The sequence below is a fragment of the Lichenostomus cassidix genome, chromosome 10, assembly GCF_008360975.1.
Source record: "Lichenostomus cassidix isolate B80296 chromosome 10, HeHo_3.0, whole genome shotgun sequence".
Classification (NCBI taxonomy): domain Eukaryota; kingdom Metazoa; phylum Chordata; class Aves; order Passeriformes; family Meliphagidae; genus Lichenostomus; species Lichenostomus cassidix.
Window position 1 is genome coordinate 5,429,428 of NC_139491.1, and position 26,132 is coordinate 5,455,559.

At 42.7% G+C, this 26,132-nt stretch overlaps 1 protein-coding gene across 2 annotated transcripts in view; it reads right to left on the reverse strand.

Moving 5' to 3' along the window:
* MCTP2 (multiple C2 and transmembrane domain containing 2) overlaps positions 1-21,368 on the reverse strand; it is a 121,640-nt gene extending 100,272 nt beyond the window's left edge. The window contains exons 1-6 of one of the 2 annotated variants that reach the window (XM_085070388.1): positions 21,271-21,368; positions 19,652-19,730; positions 18,294-18,399; positions 17,822-18,010; positions 2,821-2,918; positions 1,460-2,044 (exon numbers count right to left, since the gene is read on the reverse strand). In XM_085070388.1, the coding sequence (XP_084926514.1) occupies positions 1,460-1,981 (522 nt within the window). In that variant the 5' untranslated portion in view covers positions 1,982-2,044; positions 2,821-2,918; positions 17,822-18,010; ... (1 more) ...; positions 19,652-19,730; positions 21,271-21,368. Of the gene's footprint in view, positions 1-1,459; positions 2,045-2,820; positions 2,919-17,099; positions 17,214-17,821; positions 18,011-18,293; positions 18,400-19,651; positions 19,731-21,270 lie in introns of those variants that run through there. The other variant, XM_085070389.1, reaches the window with a different exon arrangement.
* Between the last annotated feature and the right edge of the window lie 4,764 nt (positions 21,369-26,132).

Consider the following 26,132-nt stretch of genomic DNA (forward strand, 5'->3'; position numbering starts at 1 on the left):
AGGTGCTACAACTTCTGTGTAAAGTTTGAGCACAGAAACAAAGCACTACACCATTTCAGTCACTTTTAAGTACCCCTCGAAATAATGAACACTCCAGCAAGATGCAAACAATTTGTGAGCAATTAAGCAACACTAAAATGCAAGTGATGGTCAGTCACCACCAGTCTGACACTTTGCACCACAACAGGATGGGAGCCAACATGATCTGGTAGGAATACAATCTGCCCTTGAGACACAGAACAGTTTATATCAGAAAGGACCATTTTCCCCAGAGCAGCACTAACAGTCCTTTTGAACATGCAGTTAAAAAACAATTAACCTGTGAAATCGCCATTCCCTGGGGAGGACTTGAAACCAGAATGCCTGGTTCCCATTTTTGCATCTTGGATGACTGCAGAAGGAGTTCCCATAACTGCAACAATCAGGTAATGAGAAAAAGGCCTCCAAAAGTTCAAAATCTAACCTTCCCAGTGAGAACTCAACAGGAGGAGACACACTTCCACAAAATATAAATACAACAAATTTTGCCTGAAATGTTTCATGCAGCCCCAATCTTTACCTGCTGTCTGTGTAATGAAACCATCCTGCAGCTCCTCAGGATTCCCAATTTGCTCAGACCAGGCAGGAATTAGTTTCATGTCAGTATTGGTCTCTGATCCTCCTGTGCATGGGACATTATGTCCAGACACTAATACTGACCACAGAGGCAGGGGGGAAGGAAAGGAGGACAAGACAGGGAGTGCAGAGAAAACATTTTGTTTTTTCATCTCCTTAAATCACCGCCACAAAACCCAAAGGACAGTCCTGAGAGTGATGCTGTATGTTCTGTTCTCCATTGTGTGCTTGTTTTGGTTAATTCCAGGTACAGGCAGAGTTCACCTTGCTCACAGCCATCTTTCACCTATTGCTTTCATCAGAGTCCTGAGTGGGTGGATGGCAAATTGATTTTGCTACATAGCAATCCTGGTAAACTATATTAACTAGAAAGCAAATGTATCAGCACCTCATTTCAGAGCTCAGAGGACTGCAACAACTTTTGATTTGAACAAGCAATTCCAACAAATCTGAAAAATCTGAAGTATCATTACGAATAACAGAATAATAATAAAAGAATAAAAAATTGGAGCAGGGTTATTTGCAGCCCCAGACTGACAGGAAGGATAGCTGGATTAGTCTTGAATAATGTGTATATCATGGAAAGCTTAGACTTATTTTATTCCCCATTCACTTCTTGAACAGAGCACTCTCCTCACAGAATGGTTTGTTTTGGAAAGGATCCTAAAGCCCATCTCATTCCAACACCCTGCCATGGGCAGGGAACCTTCCACTTCACCAGGCTGCTCAGAGCCCCATCCAACCTGACCTGGGTTGGATCCTCCATCCCTTTCCAACCCAGACAATGAAGGAGAAGCCCAAGGAGCCCACAGGAGGTGTCCCTGGGCTGACCTCAAACACCCACCTCTGTCCCCTCGTCGCTCAGCGCGGCGCTCAGCCGGGAGCTCTGCAGCAGCTCAAAGAGGTCCTCGCTGGATCTCCTCTTCCCCTCGGCCCCAGGGCTGCCCACAGCCTCAGCTCCTCGAGAGGACAGCAGGTGAACACCCACATCCTGTGCATCTGGGGGGGTGACAGTCACCTCCATCCTTGTCCCCTGCTGCGATGCCCACAGCCAGTCCTCTCCCACTGCCTTCACAGAAGTGCTTCTGCTTTTCAGGGACACCACAGACCTGGAGAAGCTCTTGGGGGAGCAGCTCGACAACACCTGAGCACTCGAGTAAGTTGTTTCTTCTTCTTCTTCTTCCATGAGAGTTTCCACCTCCAGCATGTCAGGCACTGACACACTCAGACAGCGGTCCAAGGAGTGGCCTTTCCTCTCCAGCATTTTTCCAGACCTCTTCTTCGTCTTCCTCACGCTCAGGTTTCGCAGGAACGGCCTGGTTTTCTGTTTCAGGGATCCCCAGACGGATTGTTTATCCAAGTCCATCGCTGCAAGGGGAATCTCAGCAGTGCCTCCTGCACCAAACAGCCTCAGCGATTCCCAGGGTGACTAAAAGGAACGTAGGAAGAAGGCAAGTCAATCACAAAAGGGAACAGCCGCTCAAGACTATGATTCATGTTGCCTCATCTTAAAACTTTCAGTCATTTCTCTGAACACTTAAAACGGAACGTGTCACATTAGTAAGTGCTTCCAAATACAATCTGGTGGGTAGGTTTGATTATTTAGGAGGAAAACAGCCAGAGCAAGTATTTATTCCTACACAAAAATGCAGTGTCTGCCCACTACTCCACGATTGCTAAGAGGGGACATTACATTCCTTCTTCTGTCAAGTCTTGATTTGTGAAAACTTGAGATTTATCCAATTTAAAACCGTTTCTGTACAAAGCCTACTGATGGGAGTCAAATCGTGATAACGCAAGCACACAAAACATGCTGGCAAAGCTGGCACTGACATTTCTGCTGCCACTTTTCCAGCCCATGTAGGGCTTTGTTGGCTATTTCCAAGGCCACATGGATTCCTGCAGGATGTGTTGTTGGCACATATGAGAAACAGCTCCACAAACTAAGCAGCAGAGGCTGAAAAGAGAACATTGAACTTCAAGAATCCCAACTGGGACCCCGAAAAACTTCCTTACATTAGCCCACTGTCAGTGAAAACTGTAGAATTAGTTTTTCTTGTAAAGAAGGCAATTGAGAGAAAAATAGGACAAAAACAGTTGGGTGGATAGCTTTTGAAAACCTACTGGTGGACTCTGAGTTGATTCATACTGAGCATTTACACAGCATTTATACAGGAAGAAAAGAGCTAAAAGAAAATCACTCACTGTATGTGCATGGTAAGGGAGCAGGGACACCTCTGTGCACAGGAATATCCTCACAGGCAGACTCTTCCCTGGTTAACAGCTGAGCAATCATCCTTATTCTGTGAAAAGAGGTAGTCAAATCATCATCAAAACTCAGTGAGGAAAGAGCTGGTGAAGCCTGCAGATTTACTGCTTTACAGTCACACACACCAAGGTTATAGGATATACCCATGTCCTCAGAAATCCATCCCCATTAGCTACATGATGGCTGCTTCCAAAACTCACAGCATATTTACCTTCTAACTGTTGCACAGCTGACAAAAAATTACTTCCCACTGATTACTAGGAAAAACACCAGGACAGGCAACAGAAACACAATTGTTGGATTAATCCACACAGAGAAATTACTGCCTGCTTTCAAAGAAATCTACTCTTGCATTCATTACTTTGAATGAGGCTGTATAACCAGTTACTTAATAACTTATTTAAATAACTTCATGACTAACCTCGCCACACTTGCAGAGTGTTCAGGAGTCTACAAAAAAATCTCTAACTCCATTACTGTGTAACTAAAGCTGCACAATCCTCCCCACCCCCATTTACATTGGGAAATCAATAATACCAGCATTGTTTTATTCCATACAAAAAAATAATAATCTTAATGGCATTACATACATTCACAAGGCAATAACACCTTTTGCCCAAATTGGAAGGTGTGTTAGTATAGATATATCAGCTTAACACAGCCACAGTATCAAAGTTCACATGGACGAACTGAAATTGTTTTTTTCTCCTCATAGCACCACTGAGAAGTAAAAAAAAATTTCTGAACCTCACAGATGAGAATTCAACGTACAGAAAGTCATGGTGGGTCTTTTTTTCTCACTGAACTCAGGCTGAAGCACAAGATGAACAGATTTTTGGAGGGAAGAGAAAAGACATCAATGCCAATCCAGTTTGACTGGGGATGCAGGGATGCTCTGCACAAGCTCTCAAGACATGGCTGGATTTGCTCACATCAGCTGAGAGCTTTCACTTCGGCTCTTCCCTCTTCCCATAAAATCCCAACAAGGCAGCCACAGCTCTTTCTTTGCAGTGTTACATCATGTGCCAGAAACAGAAATTATTAGGCTAAACACATTTGCACAAAACCTTATGAAACACACTGTTGGGAGTTATTTAAACAACTCATCTGCTGCTGGAGCTCTCTGCATTGCTCGCCTACATCAACTGGAACCTGCTGGAGCCAAGATGCTGCAAATAATGGCAGAGTCCAGCTCAGTATCCACTTCCTAAGGCACTAAGTGCTTCCTATTCCTTTCCTGTTATTCTCCACCCTTCTCACTCTGAGGACCCACTGCCGCTGTTTTTGTTTTGTTTGCTTTCAGATCTTGTTTCCAAGGAGCAGGCTCGTTCCTGTAGGTTTCTCCAGTTGCTTTCCTCAATGCAAATGTTCTTTGCCCAATTTACATTGCCTCAGCTGCTGAATAGAAATGCCCATTCAGCAAGGGACCATACTGTGTCTCTAAGACCCACCTGGCATTTAATCCAGAGTGAGCAGAGTCTTCCTCAAGCCCAGCAGAAACAGAGTGGAATAAAAAAAAAATAAAAATAAAAAAGGGAAAAAAGTTGGGGAAAAGTTTCTGTCAAGACAGCAGGGATGGCTCCACTGAGCTGCCACCTCACAGCTTCCACACTGGGACAACACATCAGTGATATTTGCTGCACAGGGAGAAGCAGCTCAGCTGAACTGAGGCCACAGAAGAAATAAACCCATCCCTGGTCACTGGATTGCCAAGAAAACTGGCCATATTCTGCCTCTGAACCTTTGCATTCACATTCCTGCTGCAGCTACAACTTCTCTTACATAAGTATTGTATTTACAAATAAATTAACCGAACTGATGGCTATGATACACAATCAACAATAAATACCCAGTGTGTTCTAACCTGAGAAAAGGGTAATACAGTCTGAAGGGCAAATGCAGTCTGACATCAGACATCTGCTGATGGCCCTTTTTTCACTTCCCCAATCCAAGCAGAAGACACACAGATCACCACCATGACCAGAACTCTGTTCCCTAGAGAGGTCACTGGAATTTTGGTAAAGGGAACCACCCTTATCCCCAGTGTGAGCTGGAGCCAGGGGTGCCAGGATTACAGGATTACCCCTGCCAGGCCAGCACATACTCACATCTACAATTCTTCTTTCTTCCTACATCAATTTTCTCTGCTTTTCTCTTCCATACGGAACAACATCAACAGAATCACCTAATTTTGAAGAGAGAGAAATTCCCTCTTGCATGTAGAAAGTGTGTTCTTGGTACCAACATGTTGTTCATGCAATCCTTATCCTCCACAGGCCAGAAGTTTTCCCTCTTCCTTCCTCAGCCTCAGAAGTTCATGGCCAACTGTATTGCCAAATATTCCCTAAGCAACCACAGGGAAAAAACATACTTTGCCAAATTCTTGGTCTAGGCTTGGCTTCTTTATTCTTCCCCTTTCAATGGCACATTGTAGCAAAAATCTGCAAACAGAAACCATTCAAAGAGACACACTTCCTGTTATCAATTTAACTCTGTTGTTTTTGATTTGATTGAATGGCTCCTTGTTCTTATATAACAAGGAAAAAATAATGTTTTCAGTCTATCTCCTTCAGCCTTCTCTTTAATACACTGCCAAATCTCAAATGCTCAGAAGAATCCATATACTTTAATCTCCTCCTTCAGAAAGACTGCTTTTGATTGCACCTGTCATTTTTATTATATCCTTTTATTTTGCCATCTCCTCCTCTTTTGGGGGAAATAGGGACAAGAAAGAAAGGATTAGTGACAAAAGTTGGTCCCAGCTCACTATGATTGAACAAATATTTCTAGCATTTTATCCTCCCTTACGTATCTTCTAATTATGGTCCCTGGGATTTTTTTTAAACTATAATGTGCTTTGGTTTTTTCACTAAAACACTCTGTATGCACCCCCTTAAACTGATATAATACTTAAAGCTAAATGATTTTTTTTAGATGTTCTAAGAGATATTTCAAATGCCACTGAAAGCCTAGAGAAATCATCCTGCAATTCTACTTCACTTACTGTCTTGACAGGAAGCCAGCAAAGCCACAAGTGAGAAACACTGCAAGACACTCTGAAAACATTATAAAAGTGCCCAATATAACCAAGCAAATAAACTGAGCAAACCCAAATTGATTTACTCACATATGGAATTATGGAATAAATTGTCTTTCTTCCCTCTGTAACCATTCCCTGCACACCCTGAAGTGCACCACACTCCCTGAAGCATCCTGAGATGCTCCCTGTTCATACTTTTAAAGTATCATCCTCAAAGTCAGTCAAGATGACAAAAACAGAGCTGAGCACCACACCACCACTATTAGCTTCCATAAATCTATTAATCCTTGTACTTATTTGCTCATCCAGTGAAGGTGAAAACCTTGGGTCTGTGCATGTCAGCCACCTCGGAGGTAGAAGTCAGTCAGCGTGTTTTCAGCTTCTGCTAAATGCTAATAAACATTTAAATCCACCACAGCTGGAATTACTGACAGAGGCTGGTGGGAAGATGCTCCTCACTTGAATGTATATCAACATCCATTCAAACTGGAAGGAACTGATGGAACTCCCTGGGTGTTAAACCTCTATTGATTTTGGCTCTTCTGGCACAGGATATTCACCCCAATCTCTGCCTGTCTGCCACATTCACTGACTTGAAACCTAATTCATGAGACATTGTACAAATTACACAAAAAGCTAATGACATTTCTGTGATTCAACACAATATTTGGCTATTCAAAGTTCTAATAGGAGTATAACCCCTTTAGGTTTGTAATTTCTGAATTCAGCGCTCTGAGAAACAAGGCTGACAACAAGGTGATAAGGGAGCAGGGGGATAAGGGACTGAGGTCTTTTTTTCATATTTTTCTTTTATCTTTTTGCTATAAATTGAGTCTTCTGGCTCTGGGAGACATAAATGAAACCATTCCTCCCTGAGAGAGAAATGAAAATATCAGGGAAATAGCTCTCTGCTGGCTGAACAACCACTGTATGTGCTGGGTGGTTATTTCCATAACAGAACATACCAAGTACCCCAGGTTTTCAACATCATTGTAGCTCAAACACAGCCAAATACAAACCATTGCTGGGAATGGAACTGCTTTTTCTAAAGAAACCAACACTTCCTTCTTTGCAATGGCTTATTTCAGTGCCTTCTCTGGAAATGCTTTATGCTAAGCACCAACAGCCACAGAGATAAGAAAATATCATCCAAATAAAGTAACCCTTTGTTCAGCATTACCAGTTTGCCTTGAAGCATTCCAAACCCAGCACCAGTTACACTGGTATATGATATTTAAAAGAAAAGGGAATACCTTACCAAAGGCAGGATGTTCCTTGGATTATCAACACCTTCAAGCAAGTATCGTGCTTCCTTTGCAGAAAAAAACAAGTCCAAAGTGAAAGGCTGAGGTAGGTGGCCCTGAGGCCATTCCTCCCTGGCTATGCAAGGGACACTGAAACCCATACAGCTCAATACAGAGAAACTGAGACAGCCTTTTCTCCCTGCAGCATATGGCAAATACTTGAACTTAAATTTGATAAGGCACCAGAAAAAAAAAAATAAAAAGTCAAATCTCAATCTGAATTCTGCACACGCTAATTACCCCAGGGAAAGCAGTGTTAGAATTATTTTTAGCACTAACAAGCATCACAGGGAGTGCAGTGATGCAGAGCAGGTAGAGTCTTCACCACACAGGTGATTTGCTGCTAAAGTAGGGTCATGGCTTGGACAGCTTCCAAATCTTCCCATTGAGCTTAAGCTTCCCTGTTGGGCTTCAAATGATGCCAGTCTGTGGACACAGATCCTGCTCTTCTGGTGCTCTGTGTAATAGACTCATTTGTAAAGTGTAGAGGGATGCTAAAGGTAAAGGTATAAAATAAAATAGAAACTTGACCTGTTGCTGTCAGCCAAATTAGTACAAGTGCTTCATAAGAGACTATGTTATATGCCTCAATGGAAACAAGATAAGCAAAAGAAACCAGCTTGATTTTCTTGATGTGGGGTGAAAGAAATCTACAATCCCTGCAGAAGATCACCAGGGTAAACACAAAGCTTGAAGAAAAGCCTGCTTGTTACATGCAGATCATAAAAGCATCTAAAGTAATATTTTCTGTTTTGGGTTTGTTGGTTTGGGTTGGGTTTGGGGTTTTTTCCACAGATTCGTCGGTTTTTAAGCTCTGGGCTTTTAGATCCCATAGTTGGCTTTTTGATTTTTAATTGGTTCAAACGTGATGAGTTTCATCTTTCACAAACCCATGAAACAAGTACACATCCTCCTCCACTTATCATGCAAGAGAGGAACAGGGACACTAACTCCTCAGAGGCTCTTTTGCACAATCTGGAGGGCTTTTTTCTCAACATTTATGAGCAGACAGTGACTACAAGAAGTAAGAGAACGACCAGCTGCTACAAGCATCCTAAAATAGCATCTGATAGTGAAAGCTACTGAGAAAATACCCTGCACCTGCCTCCAGCTTATGAAAGTATTGCTTTCATTTTGCTTCTGTCTTTCCTAAAACAGAAGAAAAATGATGAGTATGTACAGAGGAAATGAAGGAGGAAGTGTTTGGGTGCATTTTTACAAACAGATTTCACAAGTTCCTTCCACTCTCTCGGCTCCCTTCGAAATATTGTGCCTTGCAGTTGTACCTGTGCAAGCCAGAAGACCCTTTTTAACCTTTTCAGCCTAATTCATGGGATTTTACCAGAATGGTACCATCAAATGTGATCTTTACACTGCAAACACACCTGCTGAGAATCAAACCTCTCCAGGGACAGCTATTCACAAAGATCTGCTTCCAGCACCTCAGGGGATGATGTGCACCTCAAACCAGACCCCAGGAGAGATCCTGGAGGGACAGATCCTGCTCTTGGAAGGCACTGTGCCATGTGCTGAGATCCCACCAGCAACTGGGATGCTTCTTCACCCTTGACTAAATCTGTTTTATGATTTGCCTTGTTGCTCCAAATCACACCAGGTGAGCCCTGGGAATGGTGGCACCTGGAGCAGGAGGAGAGGGAAAGCTGATGAGCAGCAAGAGGAGAGGTGAAGGTACAAGCAGGGTAAGAATGAGGTAAGAAGAGTTCTAAAATAACAGATTTATCAGGGCTTATATAAGGGACAACACAAAAGCAGGAGAGAGGAAGGTACTCACATGCTGAAGGTGCTGATCCCTGTAGGAAAAGGTCCAGAGCAAATCCAGCCCTGCAGCCTCCCTCCTCCTCCTCCTCACTCTCTCCCTCAAGCCCCTGCTCACCTCCCTCATAACAAAAGGTTTATTTTTATAGCAAGAGGTGCACAGAAATAGATCCTCCCTTTCCATAGCTCTCAGGCCAAACAAACCTAGGAAGGAAATTGGAGACTCATTTCCACTGGAGGCCAAATCAACCAGTGCCTTTTACTAGCACTTAAATCATATATTTCAATAAAAGAAGCTTGGGACTATATGCAAATTACTTGTGCATGTGCCAGAATTGCTCCCTAAATAACTACTATTACTGTCACACTCCTTATCAAAATTCAGTGACTAGAGAGGAAAGATCTATTAAAAGCTCTGTGTGATTCTTTATTTAACAATTTACCAAAATAACCTAAACAGAACACTTTTGATTCATAAAAATGGCCTGATGACAACTTGAGCAGGACAAAAAAAGCTGCTGGTTTGCCTTTTTCTTGCTACATCATATTCCTCTTCCCAACAGCGACATGGCACAAGCCAGGCTCAGAGCTCCCCATGAGATTTGGGCACATAGGGGAGTTGAGATTGCTTCAAATCTGAATTGACCTGCATGATTAAATGTCCTCTCACATTTCACATCTCCACATGCCTTGGGTGTATCTGTAGAGGGAATGAACCAGTGTTTCTGCAGTCTTTTAATTCCCAAAGGCTGGAGGCTGAAGAGCCCTAAAGAGAAAAGTTCCAACTGTAAAGACTAAACATATGCCAGCACACATCTCTAAATGCCAGTTATTTTTCACAGGAAAGAGCCAGCCTTGATGTTTCTCTTTCCATTCATCTGAATTTTCAGCCTCCTGGCACTAGAAATCTGCACCTTGTCTCCAGGTTCTGTTACAGCATAATTTTCCCACTGAAAAGTTCAGGTGAAGTTGGTAAATTTAACTCATGTGCATTGGCAGTTACACTTTGGCACTTCCAAAGTCTTAACACTGGGGTTTCAGTTTGCTAAAGCTGAAGTCCTTAAATACTGGCATTACCATCATCAAGAAAACTACAAACTGTGATTCCAGTAGCTATTTTAAGCTTGACTAAAAGGGTCAAAAATTAAAATACAGGCATACTCTGCTGGGGTGAATAAAAAGTGAGCTGTTCAGGATTCTACCTGCACAAGTTCAGAGAACCTCAACTACAGCAAAGCCTGGTTTAGTTAATTCTGGTTCCTGGAAGTGATCTAATCAGAAAAGCTCCACAAAACAGGAATATTTGCATTGCTGAGCTGAGAAGACACCTGACGAAGCAATTTACAATTCACTTTCAGTTTTTCAATGATTCTGTAGGACAAACCTGCTCTGTGAAAACCTGCAGACACATCATGCAGTTCTTAAGAAACGATTTGGCCCTGATTCATCTGGGGCAAATTTGCCACAGGCAGGGTGGGGCAGTTTGCTAAACTTTAAATACCTTCCCTTAAGCATATTTACAGCTCTTGCTCACTCTGCCCAGCCACACTGGCTGCTGCTTTGTACACTGCTGCCACAGTGGGGTTTTTTGGTTTTAATCCTCCTTTCATGCATGCATAGCTCCAGGCAGGACAGCTTGGAACAGATCAAGCTGACCACTACACTTGTCATTATCATGCCCCATTCACATATTCTCAAAGCCAATGTTAAGTGCATAAATTATGACTACTTAGCCCTTAATTAACCAACAAAACACTGAGTTTATTAATCATGGGTGTTTAGTTCTGCTGAATGCTGACTAAAAGGTATTTTAATTCAGCTGTTATACAATTTCCTGGTTTGGCTCGTGGATAAAAATCACATAAAGCTCAAATCCAGAATTTTTCAGCAGGTGTCAATAAACCCTTTAAAGATGTAGTTATGGTTTTTAAGAGCTATTCATATATTAGTTCCCCTGTCTAGCAGATATGGACAGGAGTAACCAATCTGGCAAATGTCTTGAAATACAAACTGCTCAGTCAGCTAAACAGATTTGGAGGTTTTCTGGTTCAAACAACTTTTGCACCCAAGTAGGTGAATGTTTGATCTTCTTCAGGTTTCATTTTCTTGCTATCAAAGGCCAGACAGATTTTTTGCTAAATGCAACCATGAAGCATTTAGTGGAACCAGAAGCCTTCCTGAACTGAACACAAATGCTTGTAATGAGATTTGTAGCTTACAGTTTTACAGAGTTGAACAATATTCAGCCATTTATACAATAAAATAAATTAAAATCACACCCCAACCACAAAGGCACTGCTCTCACTATCTGAATTTGGGCAGGAAGTATTTATTCTAAAATAATTACAAGCAATCCCAAATAGCAGGACTTCTGCAAAATCCACTAGAATATATAACTGGAATTAGATGTTTGCATTCAAAAGGAAAAACAAGACAAAACAAAACTCTCCAGTTAATTGTTTCCAAGTCGAAGAAACTGGGAACAAAGCCTGCTATTGAATGAGCATTAATGATCTGCCATTTGGTTCTGCAGATGTTTCCCATGAGGGAAAGCAGCAAAAAAACATTCCTCTTGAAACCCAGGGAAGCAGCGACAAGGGGATGAGTTATGTTCATTCATTTGGGTATTTTTATTTGAAATTGTCTAAACCATTAGGTTCAATGAGATTTTACTTCAAGGGGAACCTGCATCCAGTAAAATTTCAACGAACTGAACTCTGTAATCCCTCCTGACTTAAACCCAAATGAGTCAGACTTCTAGAGAAAAACTTTCACAGCCATGATAAAGTGAGCTGAGGCAGAACTGCCCCATCCTTGCTGACAGCTCTGGATCAGCACCACCTCCACATCAATGGCAGCACTGACAAATGCCTGCTTAATTAAATTAGCTTGGTCCCCCTCATTTCCATTCACCCCCATTAAAAGATTATCAAACCATATAGGTTATATACCCTGTCCTGGCTAGCAACTTCTTTCTAGAGCAGGGTTGTCTGTTTGGGAGGAGAGAATGAAAGTGCACACTCATAAATCCTGAAAAGACAGAGCTGCTTCTGTGCCTTAATTTGTAGCATTACGCAAAAGCAGATTTGCTTTATTTCTAAGTTAGCTCTGATCTCAAGGCAGCAAAGCTATACAATTCCAAGAATTTCCAAAACAATTAAATTCCCCCAAACCTAAAGTTTCCAGTAAAGCAAAATTTACTCTTCAGACTACATCTGTAGTTCCTAGGAGTGGGCAACAGGAAGAATTGTCAAGGGTACAAGTACTTCCCAGAAAGGAAGGATATGAATAAGATCTCCCTTTATTTCTCCCCATCCCAAAAGGGCAACAAAACCAAACAAAGATCTCCAAACCTACATTAGTATTTAGCTTGCATCTTAGCAAGTTGTTTTTTGTGGGAAAGTGAAAACAAGCCAGAGAAGGAGCATCTGTGTAAATACATACAAAACAGGCACCCACCACAGCAGGAGGGAAAGTCACCCCCTGGGTCACTGTGCTCCAGCTCCCACCATGCACTGACCAAAACACCAGCAGCAAGCTGGAAAACTAATTTATTTTAACTAAAGACCACCAGAAATTGTTGCCAAGAGGCTCTCCTTTAAAGCCAAAGGTGGTCACACTGTGCATCCAACCTGCCCACAACAGATCAAACATTCTGGGTGCAGGGGAGGTTGGACACCTAAGTGATCAAATTGGAAGTTCCAGCTTCAATTCCACAAGCAGCCTTGCAGACTCCCAGCTCCAGGGACTGTTTTCCTCAGAAAAGCAGCAGTTGGAGTCAATAGGAAAGCACAGACACTCAATTTGTCCCCATCAGTCTCAACCCAGGGTTTGACAGGAGGCAGGGAAGAGCAAGGGTTAAAAAAAAGCCTAAAGGTCAGCAGGCTGCTTATGTGCAGAAAACACACAAAAAAAAGCCTTCTTAGAAAAGCAGCGTGCATTTAAGAAAACAAAACTAAAATTGTAACGTGCTCCAGATTATTTTCCCACAATAATCCAATTATTTCACAATGGAGCTTTGCAGCAATAGTGCAGCTTTGCAAAAGGTCAACTCCATCTGTGTTCTTAACAGATTATGAATAGCTAGTTAATCAAACTTGAGGAAACACTGCATTAAGCACATTATTTACTTCAGGTTTTTTCCCCAGCTGTGAAAATTGACGTTGCATCTGATGTTCACCTGCTTGAAACTATTCCAGAGAAAATAGCAGTGATCCCAGGAAAACCCATCCAAATTTCCATCACATACAGTTCACAAGGGGAACACATCACTCCAAATATCCACTTAGCCCAATAAGCTGCCTCTACCTCTGACCAAAAACAGATGCTCAGGGAAAGAGTGTTAGGTCAGGAAATCATACTGTGATTCTGCCTGCAAAACAATCTCCTGGTTTCCAGGAATCTCTGATTCAGGAGCTGCTTCAGCTAGAAATTGTATCTACATCTTTGTGATTAACAGCCCCAGTGTACTTTTCTCTCTTTATTTTCCAAACAACTTTTAAAATTCATTTTTATCTTTAACAACAGGAAGATATTGGAGTAATGAGTTCCATAGATAAATTATGCTTGCATGAAGCAGGGGCATAATTTAGCTATGGAAGGATTTATTTTAATTGAAAAGGACCTTAGGAAAAAAACCCAAAAACTATTGAGCCTTGCTCATTTATTCTCACCTCTTTAAAATCTTGAGTTATGTGAAATTATAACTAATTGTTGACTGTTTACCCCACATCACTCAGACTGTTCCCACTTCTGCATTCTCCTCTCTAATGATCTCTCTTAATTGAAGGAGAGGTTCATTCAAGGAACCTGGTCAATGTTACACCATCCAAACGTCTGAAATGGCAAACACCACAGGCTTGTTTTTCCCTACAAGATAATTGATTTGTCTGAATATGTAATGCAGTGCAGAACAACCTAAGTTCAAAACCATCTAGGAATGTTTCAAGAAAAGGTAATTAACATCTCATTTTCTACAGTCTTTACAAATATTTTACCAAGTAATTTCTAAGTTGAAAGAATAGTTTAAAGGGTTTCAAAATTACCTCTGGCTGTGTACTTTTTTAAAAGACTGAATATTTTGATTAAGAACAATTAGTTATTCCTAAATTTTTCCAAAAAATTATAGCAAGACCCTCCTTTTTATCACTCCAGAGCAGCTCTTTGATGAGTTAGTGTAAATACAATTATACTCCTGCAAGTGTTTACCCTGGCAGAGTGAGGCACGTGGCCACAGGGGTGCCAAAAGCCAAATTTCCTTTAGGAGGTGACATCCTCAGGGCAGGACAGACAGACAGCACATCCACGGTGCCTTGGTACTCACAAGATACCCAAAATCCAGGGGATGTGGAGAACATCTAACAGAAACAAAGCCTCCATCAGCAAGACTTCCCTACTACTGATCCCTAAATTGGACCAAAACCATCTGCCCACGCAGCAATCAACCCACTCCGTGGCTATGCTGGGAAACCTGTAGTTACACCCAAGCTAATTTCTCCAAGGCAGAAATTGCCAGGTGTATAAAAAGGTGATCAATCATTTAATCTAGCGTGGGAGACTTGGCCCAGTTTCTCTTCTCATTCTTGGTCTTCCTTAGGATCCTCACATGGAAGAAAATGGGGAGTTAATTCTTATGTGGATTCTAGAAAATCCTACATGGATTACAGCAGAATACAGAAAGAAAGCCTTGCTATTGAGACACATAAATTGTCTGAATATGAATATTCCAGCTGGTTCTGATGATTTGATTTTACAGCATTGAGAGCTTAGGAAATAGAGGTGCACTCAGCTGTTATGCTGATACAGAATTTAAAATCAGAGCTCAAAGCACTCATGGTTCCATCATCCCCTAAAAGTCTTAAGAAGCAGATCCTGTGTGCCCAGGGAACATTTAAATGCTTAAGTTGAATGGGGACAGATTGAAGAGAAAATGTTCTTTTTCTTATAAACAAGCTCCTATGCAAGCGTGTTATCTAATAACTACAACTGGAAGTAAAATGGGAATGCGGGAAGAGTGCCAATGTAAATCCTCCAAATCTGAGGAAATCGGGAGCAATTTTCCACTCAAGGGTGGAAACAACACAGAGGAAATGCAGAGCATACTTGGCATGTTTTGCTCTCCTCTGCTAAGGTACAGCTTCCCTCTCTGCCCTGCCCAGGGAGAGGGACCCCAGCCAAAAAAAAAGACAACGAGACCCCCACTTTCTGCACCTTGGGAGACTGGAATTCAAAGCCCCATATAAAAATTAATTCATGATGGAGGTGATGGTGAGCAAAACAGATAAAACTCCAAATTGTCACAACAAAGTGGCAGTACGAGTTGTTACATCCTGCCTGAATTTGACAGCCACTGGCAGAGGCCTCATGGCACCCTTCAGCTCTCTGTGAGAAATTAAAGATGAGATGAGCAAATCTGCACAGTGCAGGTTAAAGGTGCAAAAGCAGACACTTGTTTTCAGGAAATGTCAGTGGGAGGAACCAAGAAGCTTCTGGGGTGAGCTTTATCCCCAACCCCAGCTTTACCACAGCATGTCCCAAATCCCAAAGAACTTTAACATCCAAAGTGCAACCAATATTCTCCTCAGGAGTGTTTCCTACCTGAGCAGGTACACTTTTTAAATAATCACCTGTTCAAGTAAGAAATGCGGTTAGTCCAAAAGCAGCTGCTTACATTACCAAATGCAAAAGACACTGGGAAAGAAACCTGCAGTGAAATTGAGCGAATTATGGTTCTAATTACCTTGAATGCCATGATTAGCAACACTTCTAGCACTGTTACAGACTCATGCACTGTCCCAAGAGGGGATGGTTACAGGAATCCCTGGGCTGTTCAGACACCCCCCTTCCTGTCCCTGACATGCCCTTGTTTATAATTGACACCTTAAATCCATACATCTACAAATTATCACACGGCTTCTTTAATTATAATAAAAATTAAACTGTGTGACAAAATTAAGAGCTAAATTAAATTCAATTTTATGTCTTAACAGCACAAAATCTGCCATTCCTATTAAAAAAAAGTGTAAAAATTAAGAAATAAAATTAAAATTTCCTCTCTGCACCATTTTCTTCAAATTGGTCGCCCCACAGCTACAGCAAAGTGAAACTGCACACACTGAATCCAGCTTCAGGCTACAACACATGCAGGTTTATTTGCTTTATGATAAGCTGTTTTATGATGGCATTGAACAGCAGCAAGAAATCAAACAAGTAAGATTATTACTCAAATACGCCCATTCATCCTGACAGCTAAATCGACCCACTCCACAGTATCACCTTCTGAGAATTACTGCAAAAATACATGACAAATTCTACACTTTATTGGCAGTAAATTAATACTAAGATATCCAGGTGAGAACTTCTATTTTCTTAATGCCACAGCATTACGAGTAGCAATTCAGCTTCCAGTGTGCTTTGAGCAACTGACTGTCATAAAACTAAGGGCACCAACTGGATCCTTGCCAGTTTCCATAGTTGTGCTAGGCGAATATCAATGAAAATTCACACTACTTCTCACTACCGTCGTATGAACAGCTCTTAAAAAAAAAAAAAAAATTATATTCTATATTTCTTTTAAAAGTACCCTTAAAGCAACTTCCCTATGTCAATGCACTTGTGAGAATGTTTCACTTCGTTGTTTGTTTTTAGTTTAGGGATTGTTTTATTATTACTATTAAGTGGCTTATTTATTTAGTCAAAGTAAACAGCCGACCGAGTAAATTTCAGTCAGCAAGTGCGCATGGGGATGCATCAGTTCAGTCAGAGGCGGCTGAGGAAGGACAGACTTTCCCCAGCATCATTTTCTCACACCGACGGCAACAAAAAGAATCTCTCCCTCGCGGTGCTCCCCGGAGCAGCATCACTGCAGCCGCACAGCAAAAAGCCAAGTAACCCCGAGCCGCCCACGGCAAAGTTAGTTCTGCGGGGTGCCTGGCGGAGCACCAACAGCGACCGAGCTGGCGACACCCTCCAGACCTCCAAAAACAACCTAAAAAGCCCCAAAATGTATCAGCAGCCACCCCGAGCCCGCCGGGCTGCCCTGTCCGGGGGCAGGAGAGCTGCCGGGCAGCCCCAGCGCACAGCTCCCTTTCTTTACCTGCCGGCCCCGCATCGCCTCCGCCGCCCGGGACTCGCTCCGCCGCCCTTCCCCGGCCCGGCACGTGTGGCTGTGTCGCTGTCACCGCCGTTCGTCCCCGTCCCTCCCGCTCCCGGGGCGGTGCCGCCGCCGGCACCTCCCTGCGCGCTGCGCTGCCCGCAACCCGCCCCGAACCGCCGGGGCTGTCCGCAACCCGCAACCGGCCGGCATCCCTTCGGGACGGCTTCACAGGGCATCACCGTGGGGTATCCCCCTGGAGCATCCCCTAGGAGCATCCTTCTAGGGCATCCCCGCGCAGTATCCCCTGGAGCATCCCTCCGGAACATACCCTCGGACTATCCCCCTGGAGCATCCCCGTCCCCTCCCGGAGGTGCGTCCTGCCCGCCCACTCCCAAACCACTGAACTCCCACCGCCCACCCCTACCAAACCCGAAACACCCCAGGGACATCGGGGTGATGGTGGCAGAGGGCAGGGGACTGGCAGCACTGCCCTGGAGAGCCCTGGGTGAGGGTGGAGCTAGGAAGGAAACCGCGGGAATGACGACAGGCCAAGGGAAATATAATCAACAGCAGCGCTGCTGCCACGTAACACTTGTTCTTGGCTGCATCTCGCAACTCGTTTTGTTGGCAGCATCTCCAGGTGCCTGGCAAGGGAGCCAAGGGTTGCAGCCGCGTTCCAGGCGAGGAAACTGAGGCAGGATTGGGTAAGGTGCTGTGCTTACCTGGCGTGTCTGCAGCTGAAATATGGTCCCACGCGTGTTTCTTCATGAGTTCGCCACAGCGTGGAAAGGCAAACATCTCCCAGCAGTGCCAGGTTGTTTCTGGAGCAGCCTGGGTCACACACCTCCCCGAGAGCTCACAGAGTCACCACTCCCACCTTTGGTGTTTAACATCCCTTGAGTGTGGTGTCACTGCAGGAGGTGCAGGGAAATGACATGGGGAAAGACAAGCTTGGTGATGGACACATATTTACATTCCATACATATCACTCTGATCAGAAATCACACCTTCTCCACGAGTGTGGCTGACGTAGAGACACCCATCTCACCCCACCAGTGAAACTTGGTGATGCAACCATGCCGTGCCATTGCAAAACAGAAATTGTCACGGGCATGTGGTAAGGGTTTGTCACAGTGCAAAGAATCGTTTGCTAACCACTGAATAGAAATGTGGGGAAAACATAAAAGCCATTACTTCAATTATTCCAGCAAGATCTGGAGAGGAAGGATTCACACAGATGCATAGTCCCATTTGGATTCAAAAATTGAGGACCAGGAGCCATCAGCTCAGGAGCAAGGAGCTACACGTCAGTAAGATTATTGCTTGAACACGTGAGCAATTTTAGAGGAACAGGAAAAAAAAAACTGGCAATGCTTTATTTTGCCTCCTGACTTAAAGGTCATATTTCAATGGCCAGATCCTGATATTCCAGCACAACCTCAACAACACTGGTTACTGCAGACAGTGTTATAAAGTATACACCAACTCCTAAAGTTGCTGTAAAACTTCCCAAAGTTTGTTTAAATGCTGAATAGGATAGTTTTACTCAGGTCATGCAATCAAAAATGTAAGGGGAAGTTGGCTGAGAACAGAAAACTAATCAACGACCTGAGCTGAAAACAGAGAAGAAAGAAAACTTATGCCATTAATGTTTTTGTCTTCCTTTCATCTAAACCAAGAAAAATAGCTTCAGGTAATTAGATAAGTTTAGAACTAAAACAACAGTCTTTAAAATACTTTTCTCTTAGGTGTGTGATCCCACAAAATGTGTATCAAATATAGTTCTGTGCATGTTTTGTCAGAGGCTGCAGCCAAGAGAGAAAAAACTGTAAACATGCCTGAAGGCAATCTAATAAAGGTGGCTGCTGATTTCTGGAGTAGCAAAGGAAAGCAGCTTGTGAGTGTCTCTGCCAAAATGAAATGTAACAGTGCTCCTTGGATGCAACAATAGAAAGAGATACAGAAATTAAATTCTCATAGCCAATATCCACCCAAATGAGAAAAGCTTGCCACAACTTAGTGGCAATAAAGAGATAAATTGATTAACTGTTACAAGATTACCCAAATATGGGCTCTGCAAAACATTAGCTTGAGAAATTTTCTTGTCTTGGGCATCATGTAACTGTATTAAGCATGCTGATAAGGCCACAGAATGTTGAATATCAAGGTCTTTGTTACTTCACTGCTAACCAAGAAAAGAAAGGAAAGACAATACTGGGAAGATCCTTTGGAGAGAAAATTTACACCACTGACAGGCCAAGAGGAAGAAAGGAGGACATGTGAAACTTTGGAAATGTCACCAAAACACCAATGTGAGGATATTCTGGGAATGTATCCAATGTAATCTAAAGTCATCAAGAGCCAAGATATGCATTATTACAACAGTAAGTCATAAAGTATGACTTAAAGATGAGCACTAATTAAATCCCCCTGTAAAACACATTGTCAAAAAAACAATTACAGTTAATAATACAGCAAACAGAAGCATTTCAGCAGGAGGAATTTCAATGTGTATATCTAAACAAGATTTCTTATTAGCTTTCCATACTCACAAGAAGGAGCCACTGTACACCTGTTCTTGCACACAAATGTTTTTCTTCTGGATTTTATTAAGGATGTCATTATCAATTCCTGTGAGGGAAGAGAAAATATATAATTGAGAACCGTAGTTGGCGTTATCAAATCCTCCTCATCTTTTGTGTGAATATCTCATTTTCTCAGAAGGGAAAGAAGAGCTGCCTTCTCAGCAAAGGAAAAAAAACTGCAACTCTTCTTCTTTGCCCACATTTTCTCACCTTGTATTCTGACTGCTGAAAGAAAAAGTGACCTTATCAGCCTTTACCAAAACCTGGCCAACATGGAACAATGTGAGGCTGCTGAAAATAATGGGTTTAGCTCCTTTCCAAATCACAGGTTCAGCTGCAACCTTTCAGAGAGGCAGCAAGTGAAGCATTAATATCCAACCCACCGCCTCTGCACAGCCTGTTTGCAACAGCACTTCTCCAGGGTTATGAGGAAGAGACATGAGAGCACAAGGAGATCAAATCACAGAACAGGCATAGAATGGTCTGGGTTAAAAGGGACCTTAAAGCTCATCTAATTCCAGCCCCCTGCCTTGGGCAGGGACACCTCTCACTAGACCAGGCTGCTCAGTGCTCCATCCATCCACTCCAATACCAGCTTGGACACTTCCAGGGATGGGAAATCCACAACTTCTCTGGGCAGCCTGTGCCAGGGTCTCACCTTCCTCACTGGAAAGGATTTCTGATGTATATCTAACTTAAATTTCCCTCCCATCTAGGTTAAAACACCTTTTCCTGACCTTTTTTGTAGTGTCTCTGGTAACAACTCTTTGGAGCTCAATCAAGTTAAAAGCATTTCAGTAATTCCTCCTCTTATCTCACTTACTAGTAGAAGGTGTTCACTGGAAGCACCACCAGGAGCTCTGAACATTCTCTTATCACAATTTTGAGCTATTCTGTTTGCACCCACCTGTTCACCACCAACTTCACTGACATTTGCAGCACTTTCCTTGACAGATTGCTTGGGATGTTTGTGAGCCTGGGACACAACCCCTCAGATTGATAAAGGCTTTTCAAAACCCCAAAGGGAAATCTCCTGCTAGAGTTAAGTGTCAAGTTTTACTTCTTTTGGACAAGTGGGTCCCAGAGGCCTGGCGACCCCAAAACACAGAATTACAAGTCCCTAAGTTGCAGCTCATTTTCCCTGCAGCTGAGCTGGTTTACAGGCAGAATTTGGAGCAGGACCAAGGGTGTGCTTGCTCCCCATATCTTTTAGTATTAAGCCAGTCTCAGAACAAAAACTAAACCAACTGCAAGGTTTAAGTCATTCTGTGCAATTGCACAAATAAATGCACTCAAGGCTTTCGGAGGCTTAAGCATTTCAATAGTCTGGGATAAAAAAATGAGTAATGATAATTAGTTATGGCTTGTCTACTCACTTTCAGTTCCAACAGGTTACGTTGAAAAACCACATATTTTTAATCTTACTAAGCATCATTATGATTCACCTTATCAGCTAAATGTGTGATTATTTTTAGGGCTGAATTCTCTGCTCTGAAATGTCACTGACCATTTTTTTTGTCTGAACTGCGGAAATGCCACATGGGCAAACCTGAGCTGCAGCTTCAAAGAAATGAAACCATCCCAACCTCAGGCTTCCTCTTCTCTCTTTTTCAGTCCCCTGCCTGTGTTTGTGTGCAGCTTCAGCATTTGAACAGCACTGACAACATTTCCATCAGCTGTACCTGGTGAGAAAGAACAAAGATGTGAGACAATTGTTTCAGCCACTCAGGATTCATTATGAGCTTTTAAATGCCACTTAAACAGGCTGTATTTTGTGACAGAATTTGTAATTCAGGCTCTCTGCAGTCATTTTCCTGACAATCCACTGAGGAGCGATGTTGGAGACTATTTCTTGTGTAAACAATGAGCTTTTAGAACATTTAAAAATTCAGCTTCTGATTCATCCCAGGAGCAGTGGAGAACTGAGTCAGTGGGCTCCTGAGACCACCTGACAACTTCTACAGCAAAAGTGTTGTGAGGGATTTAAATAAGGAATTATATGCAGGAATCTCCAAGGGATTTACCAGCATTAATCAATGCATCCTCATACATCTCAGAGGTATTGTCAGAAAAAAAGGCTGATATGAGCAAAGTTTTTGTTTGATGGTTGACTCAGGGTTAGACAGGAAACCAGTGAGATTCAGGGATAAAATATGAAATTTTGATCCTTCCAGTAATATCAAAGTGTGGAGAAGGGAGGGAGATGAGGAGTGACTTATTTTGGCTTGGGTTTTCTGTTCATACTTCTTGAAAAGGGAAAACTGGACCCCAGAGTTTTCAGCTCCCAGCCCTGTGCTGTTACCAGAGCTGCAGTGAAACATTTGGCCCTTGAAATAGGTGAGGCTCACACCTCACAAGCTATGGAGAGTCTGAAAAATGTAAATAAGTTATGAGCACAGGGTTTGAAAAAATAAAAAACAAAACAAAACCAATCTTTCAACATTTTTGTAAAATTTCCCCTGGATATCCTCTCCCCATTCCTTCAAGTAAAGAGTTATTAAAGCAGATTATTGGTGTACCATCACCCCTGGTTTCTCACAAAGTGATCCTCATAGGAAGAACATGCAAACACAAACTGGAGATTAATTGTGTTCCAGACCTAGTCCTGGATGTAGAGAACAGAGCACGAGGCTGGGAGCTGAAGGCAAGAAAGAGTTTTACTCTACCCCAGACTCTACCAAGTCAGGTGTTTTTTCCTTTATGTCTATTTTCAGAAAAAAAATGCAAGTTCAAGAGGGTATTTTCCTACCTTGAACCATGCCTGTTGGAACTGGCATTTGCTCATAAATTGTGATCTGGGGCAGCTGAAGGAAGAAAGTTACACACACAGTTTTTAACACATGAGTTTTCAACTGTGTTTGCCAATAGTTGATAGCTAAACACCAAGCTTTGCATTCCTCACAACTGACTTGAATCAGGAAAAATTGCTACTTGCTTTTTTATTTTTGCTGCTGTTAATGTTTTGGGGGTTTTTATCACTTCATTGTAGTAGGAAACTCTCACTAAGCTCAAATCCACAGCCTAAAACTGGAGAACAGCAGGTGCTATCCCTGTTGGTAATACAAATTTCCAATACAGTGTTTAATCAGAATAACTGAGAATTACTGACACAAAGGGATATTAGTCTTGCACATACACCTGGACGTTGAATGAGTTATTCAGTGGTAAGGTTCCTGGATCAGAACAAGTGTTTACATGTTAGCTGCTTAGTCTTTCTCAATACTAAGTTATTTGCATCAACTGGAGACTTATACAGAAAATGAACAAGATGATGCTTGAACAACAAGAGGCCACAGATCTGCTTAGAGCCTCACCTACTGCTGCTCTCCAAGTGTCACACCATGAGCAAATAGAAAGACTTTGCTTTACAAAACACTGACCTGATATGGTATGGACTCTTCAGTCTTTTAATTCAATTGCTTTTTAATACGAAAGACCCAGAAATTACTGAAGGTGAGCTGAGAACTACCATAACTAAGCCCAACACAGTTTGAGAATGACAAGCTCAGTGTGCCAAGCGTGCAAAGCCAGGCCAAATGTCATATCCATCCTCAGAGCCACCCTGGATAGATCCCTCAGGATCCTGATGGGTTTGTTAAAGGCCATCATGCCTCCTATGCCAAGGACAGCTGCACTTGCCAAGGAGGTTACCAAGTCCATCTGCACTCTATCCTCTGTGCCAAACATTATCACACTCAGGCCTGTCAGCAGGGCTGCAGATGTGAGATCTCATTAATCCTCTTCTGTCAAAATAAATTGCACAAGCAGAACCCTCTTAATTAAACCCATTCACCTTCCTCCCTTGGCTGCTGCTGCCATGTCCTAACTACCTCGTTCAGGAGCATCTCTAGTCCCCACATCCCTCTCCTGGGCTGAGCTGCCCCAAGAAGGCTGGAGATGACTAAGTCTATAGGAAGGATAATAATAAACTCACCAAGCAGAGCACAGTTCCTATACTTTGGTGTGATATGATCAGAAATGTTAAAACCCAGCAGTGCCCACAAGCAGACCCTGTTTGGACACCTGCCAGGTGTGATCAAAGGCTGCTAGCACAGCACAGCAGAGCACAGCTCCTCAGCCTGCTCCCAGCCATTGTTCTCCAAACCTGCAATTCCTACCAGGAGAGGTGCTCTGCAGAGGGCTTTGACAGGCTTCAAAGCAGATCTGTCATCCAGGCCATCTTCAGAACAGCCTGAGAGGAGGGCAGGAAATTGTGTCAGAACAAGGAAATGATAAGAATAACTGCCTATTTTTGTAACTATGGATTTGTTGGTGCTGGATCATTCCACTGACCCATCAATTTCTCTCCCCTGTCAGGGACCAGTATTTGTCAGAGCTGAAGAAAGTGGAAACCCCAGAGAAGGCAAAGGGGCAATTGCACAATGCTGGAGGTTCAGGGAAATTGTCCCCAGCAGCTTCAGGAGTGGTTATGTTTGTCAATGAAAGCACAATACCCAGGAGCAATTATTGTAGCTGTGTTTTTCCTACTTCGTCAGCCTGCGTGCTCCAGAATATAAACAGGAATACTGAATTACAGTAACTGGTGACTCTCTGCTTCCCAACAAGGCCAGTGGGCTCTGTTTCTCATTCTCTTTGCTTGTTGTGAACCAGATCTGATGGTTTCCCAGCCTACCTAGGAAAACCTACATGAAAAAGCAGAGTTGTGTGAAAAGGTGAAGATCTGAGGTTATTATAGAGAGTGTTGGTGGAAGAGACACAGGGTGGAGCCTGAAGTGCTGGGGTAAGGCCTCAGCTGCTGTGATTTAAAACAGCCCCTGAGGCTGCTCTAATTTACTTTGGAGCCTTTCCTAGAACAAGGTTGAACATTTTACAGAGAGGACATGAAACACAAAAGTCTTTTGCACAGGCAAAACCAAACGAAACAATCCCTAGGCACAAGTTTTCTAAGCCCTCCTCTTTAAAAGCCCAGGTGTTTTGACTGGGAGTTCAAACCCTTGCATAAGTCAGGCCAGGTGGGAACCCCACCTCTGTGTACACAGATATGTTCCCTTTCCTCTGGGATTGACAGAGTCCAGCTTGAGTGTAGACAATTAGGGGGGTAAAAAGGACAGAGCAGCCTCTGTTATACAATAAAAATAAACTAATGGGTGAATCTGAGGTGTAGAAGCAAGAGGTAGTGCTGTTGCACTTAGCTTAGAGAACACTCATTAAAATTCATCTTCCACATGTCTGAGTTGTTTATGGAGGATCACCACAGCCACTCAGCCCCAATAAACTACAAGAGCCAGTCTAGAGATTTATGGCACTGCAGCCTGAAAAAAACCCACCTAATTCTTGTCTCAGCAATTTGAGGCTGATATAAAATAAATATGTATAACAAAAGGATTTTGGAGCTTGCTTTTTCCCTGCCTCCCTGATAAACCCCAAAAGGTTCCTGTTAAGGTTTTTTATATAAACTTGGGGACCAGGTGGGTGAAAGAGCACTAGAAGTTGAGTGATGTTTCTAGGTAACAGCCAGAGCTGACAGCCAGGTGCTTTACACATCCAGCTTCAGCACAGCTGATAAGAGATATGCAGGCATCAATAAGTTGGGAATAAAAGCATATTCTGCTTTGCATAGGGATATCAATTAAGGTTTTAGTACAGCATGACCAAACCCGATTATGTCTGTACATTTACCATCCTCAATACTTAGAATTAAGACACAGCAAAAGAAAACAGAGGAAACAAACAACCTATTGAGTGTGGGTGTTTTAAAGGGTTTTGTAATGCATAGCAAAATGTATGCATTTTTGTGGCATTTCTATAAATCACATGGCAAGATGTTCCAAAATTATGTGTTCTTTAAGCATCTTCTTGTTCATTTTCTTTGTAAATCTCCAGTTGATGCAAATAATTTAGTATTATGAAAGATTAAGCAGCCAAGTTGGGAGACATTTAGTTCTTCAAACCCCAGGATTTTTATCACTATTGCAGCAATTAAATGTCTTACTTTTACTAAATCCTGGAGGCAACTGATGCAATTCCATTGTTTGTCCAGCTCAGTAGAAACCAGGGCTCCAAATCCCTCATGGTTCTGGGGAAAGTATTCCCGGATGTTCACTTTTAAAAGTTTCTTTCAACACATTTCCATGTTGCAAGCTGTGATCCAGCAGCTGGTGAAGGAAGTTGTGACATAACTCCTCTTGCACCAGGGGGAAAACACCAGAGTATTTCACTTTCCTTTTAACCCTCACCTGCAGTTTTTCAGGCCACTTTTTGGGTGATGGGAGAGGAGGAGGAGGAGGAGGAAAGGGGGAGAATTGTCCAGCAGTAACACAACAGGTTAAGGGCTGACAGCAGGCAAGCAAATCACACCACATCTCCTCCTTGCTGGAATCACACTGCAATCAAGGCATTCCTGGCAGCCAGCTGCTGCTGCTCCAGCCTGCCTCCACCTATCTTTTATAAAGCACTAAAGAGAGCAATTCTGTGGGATCAAGGAAGA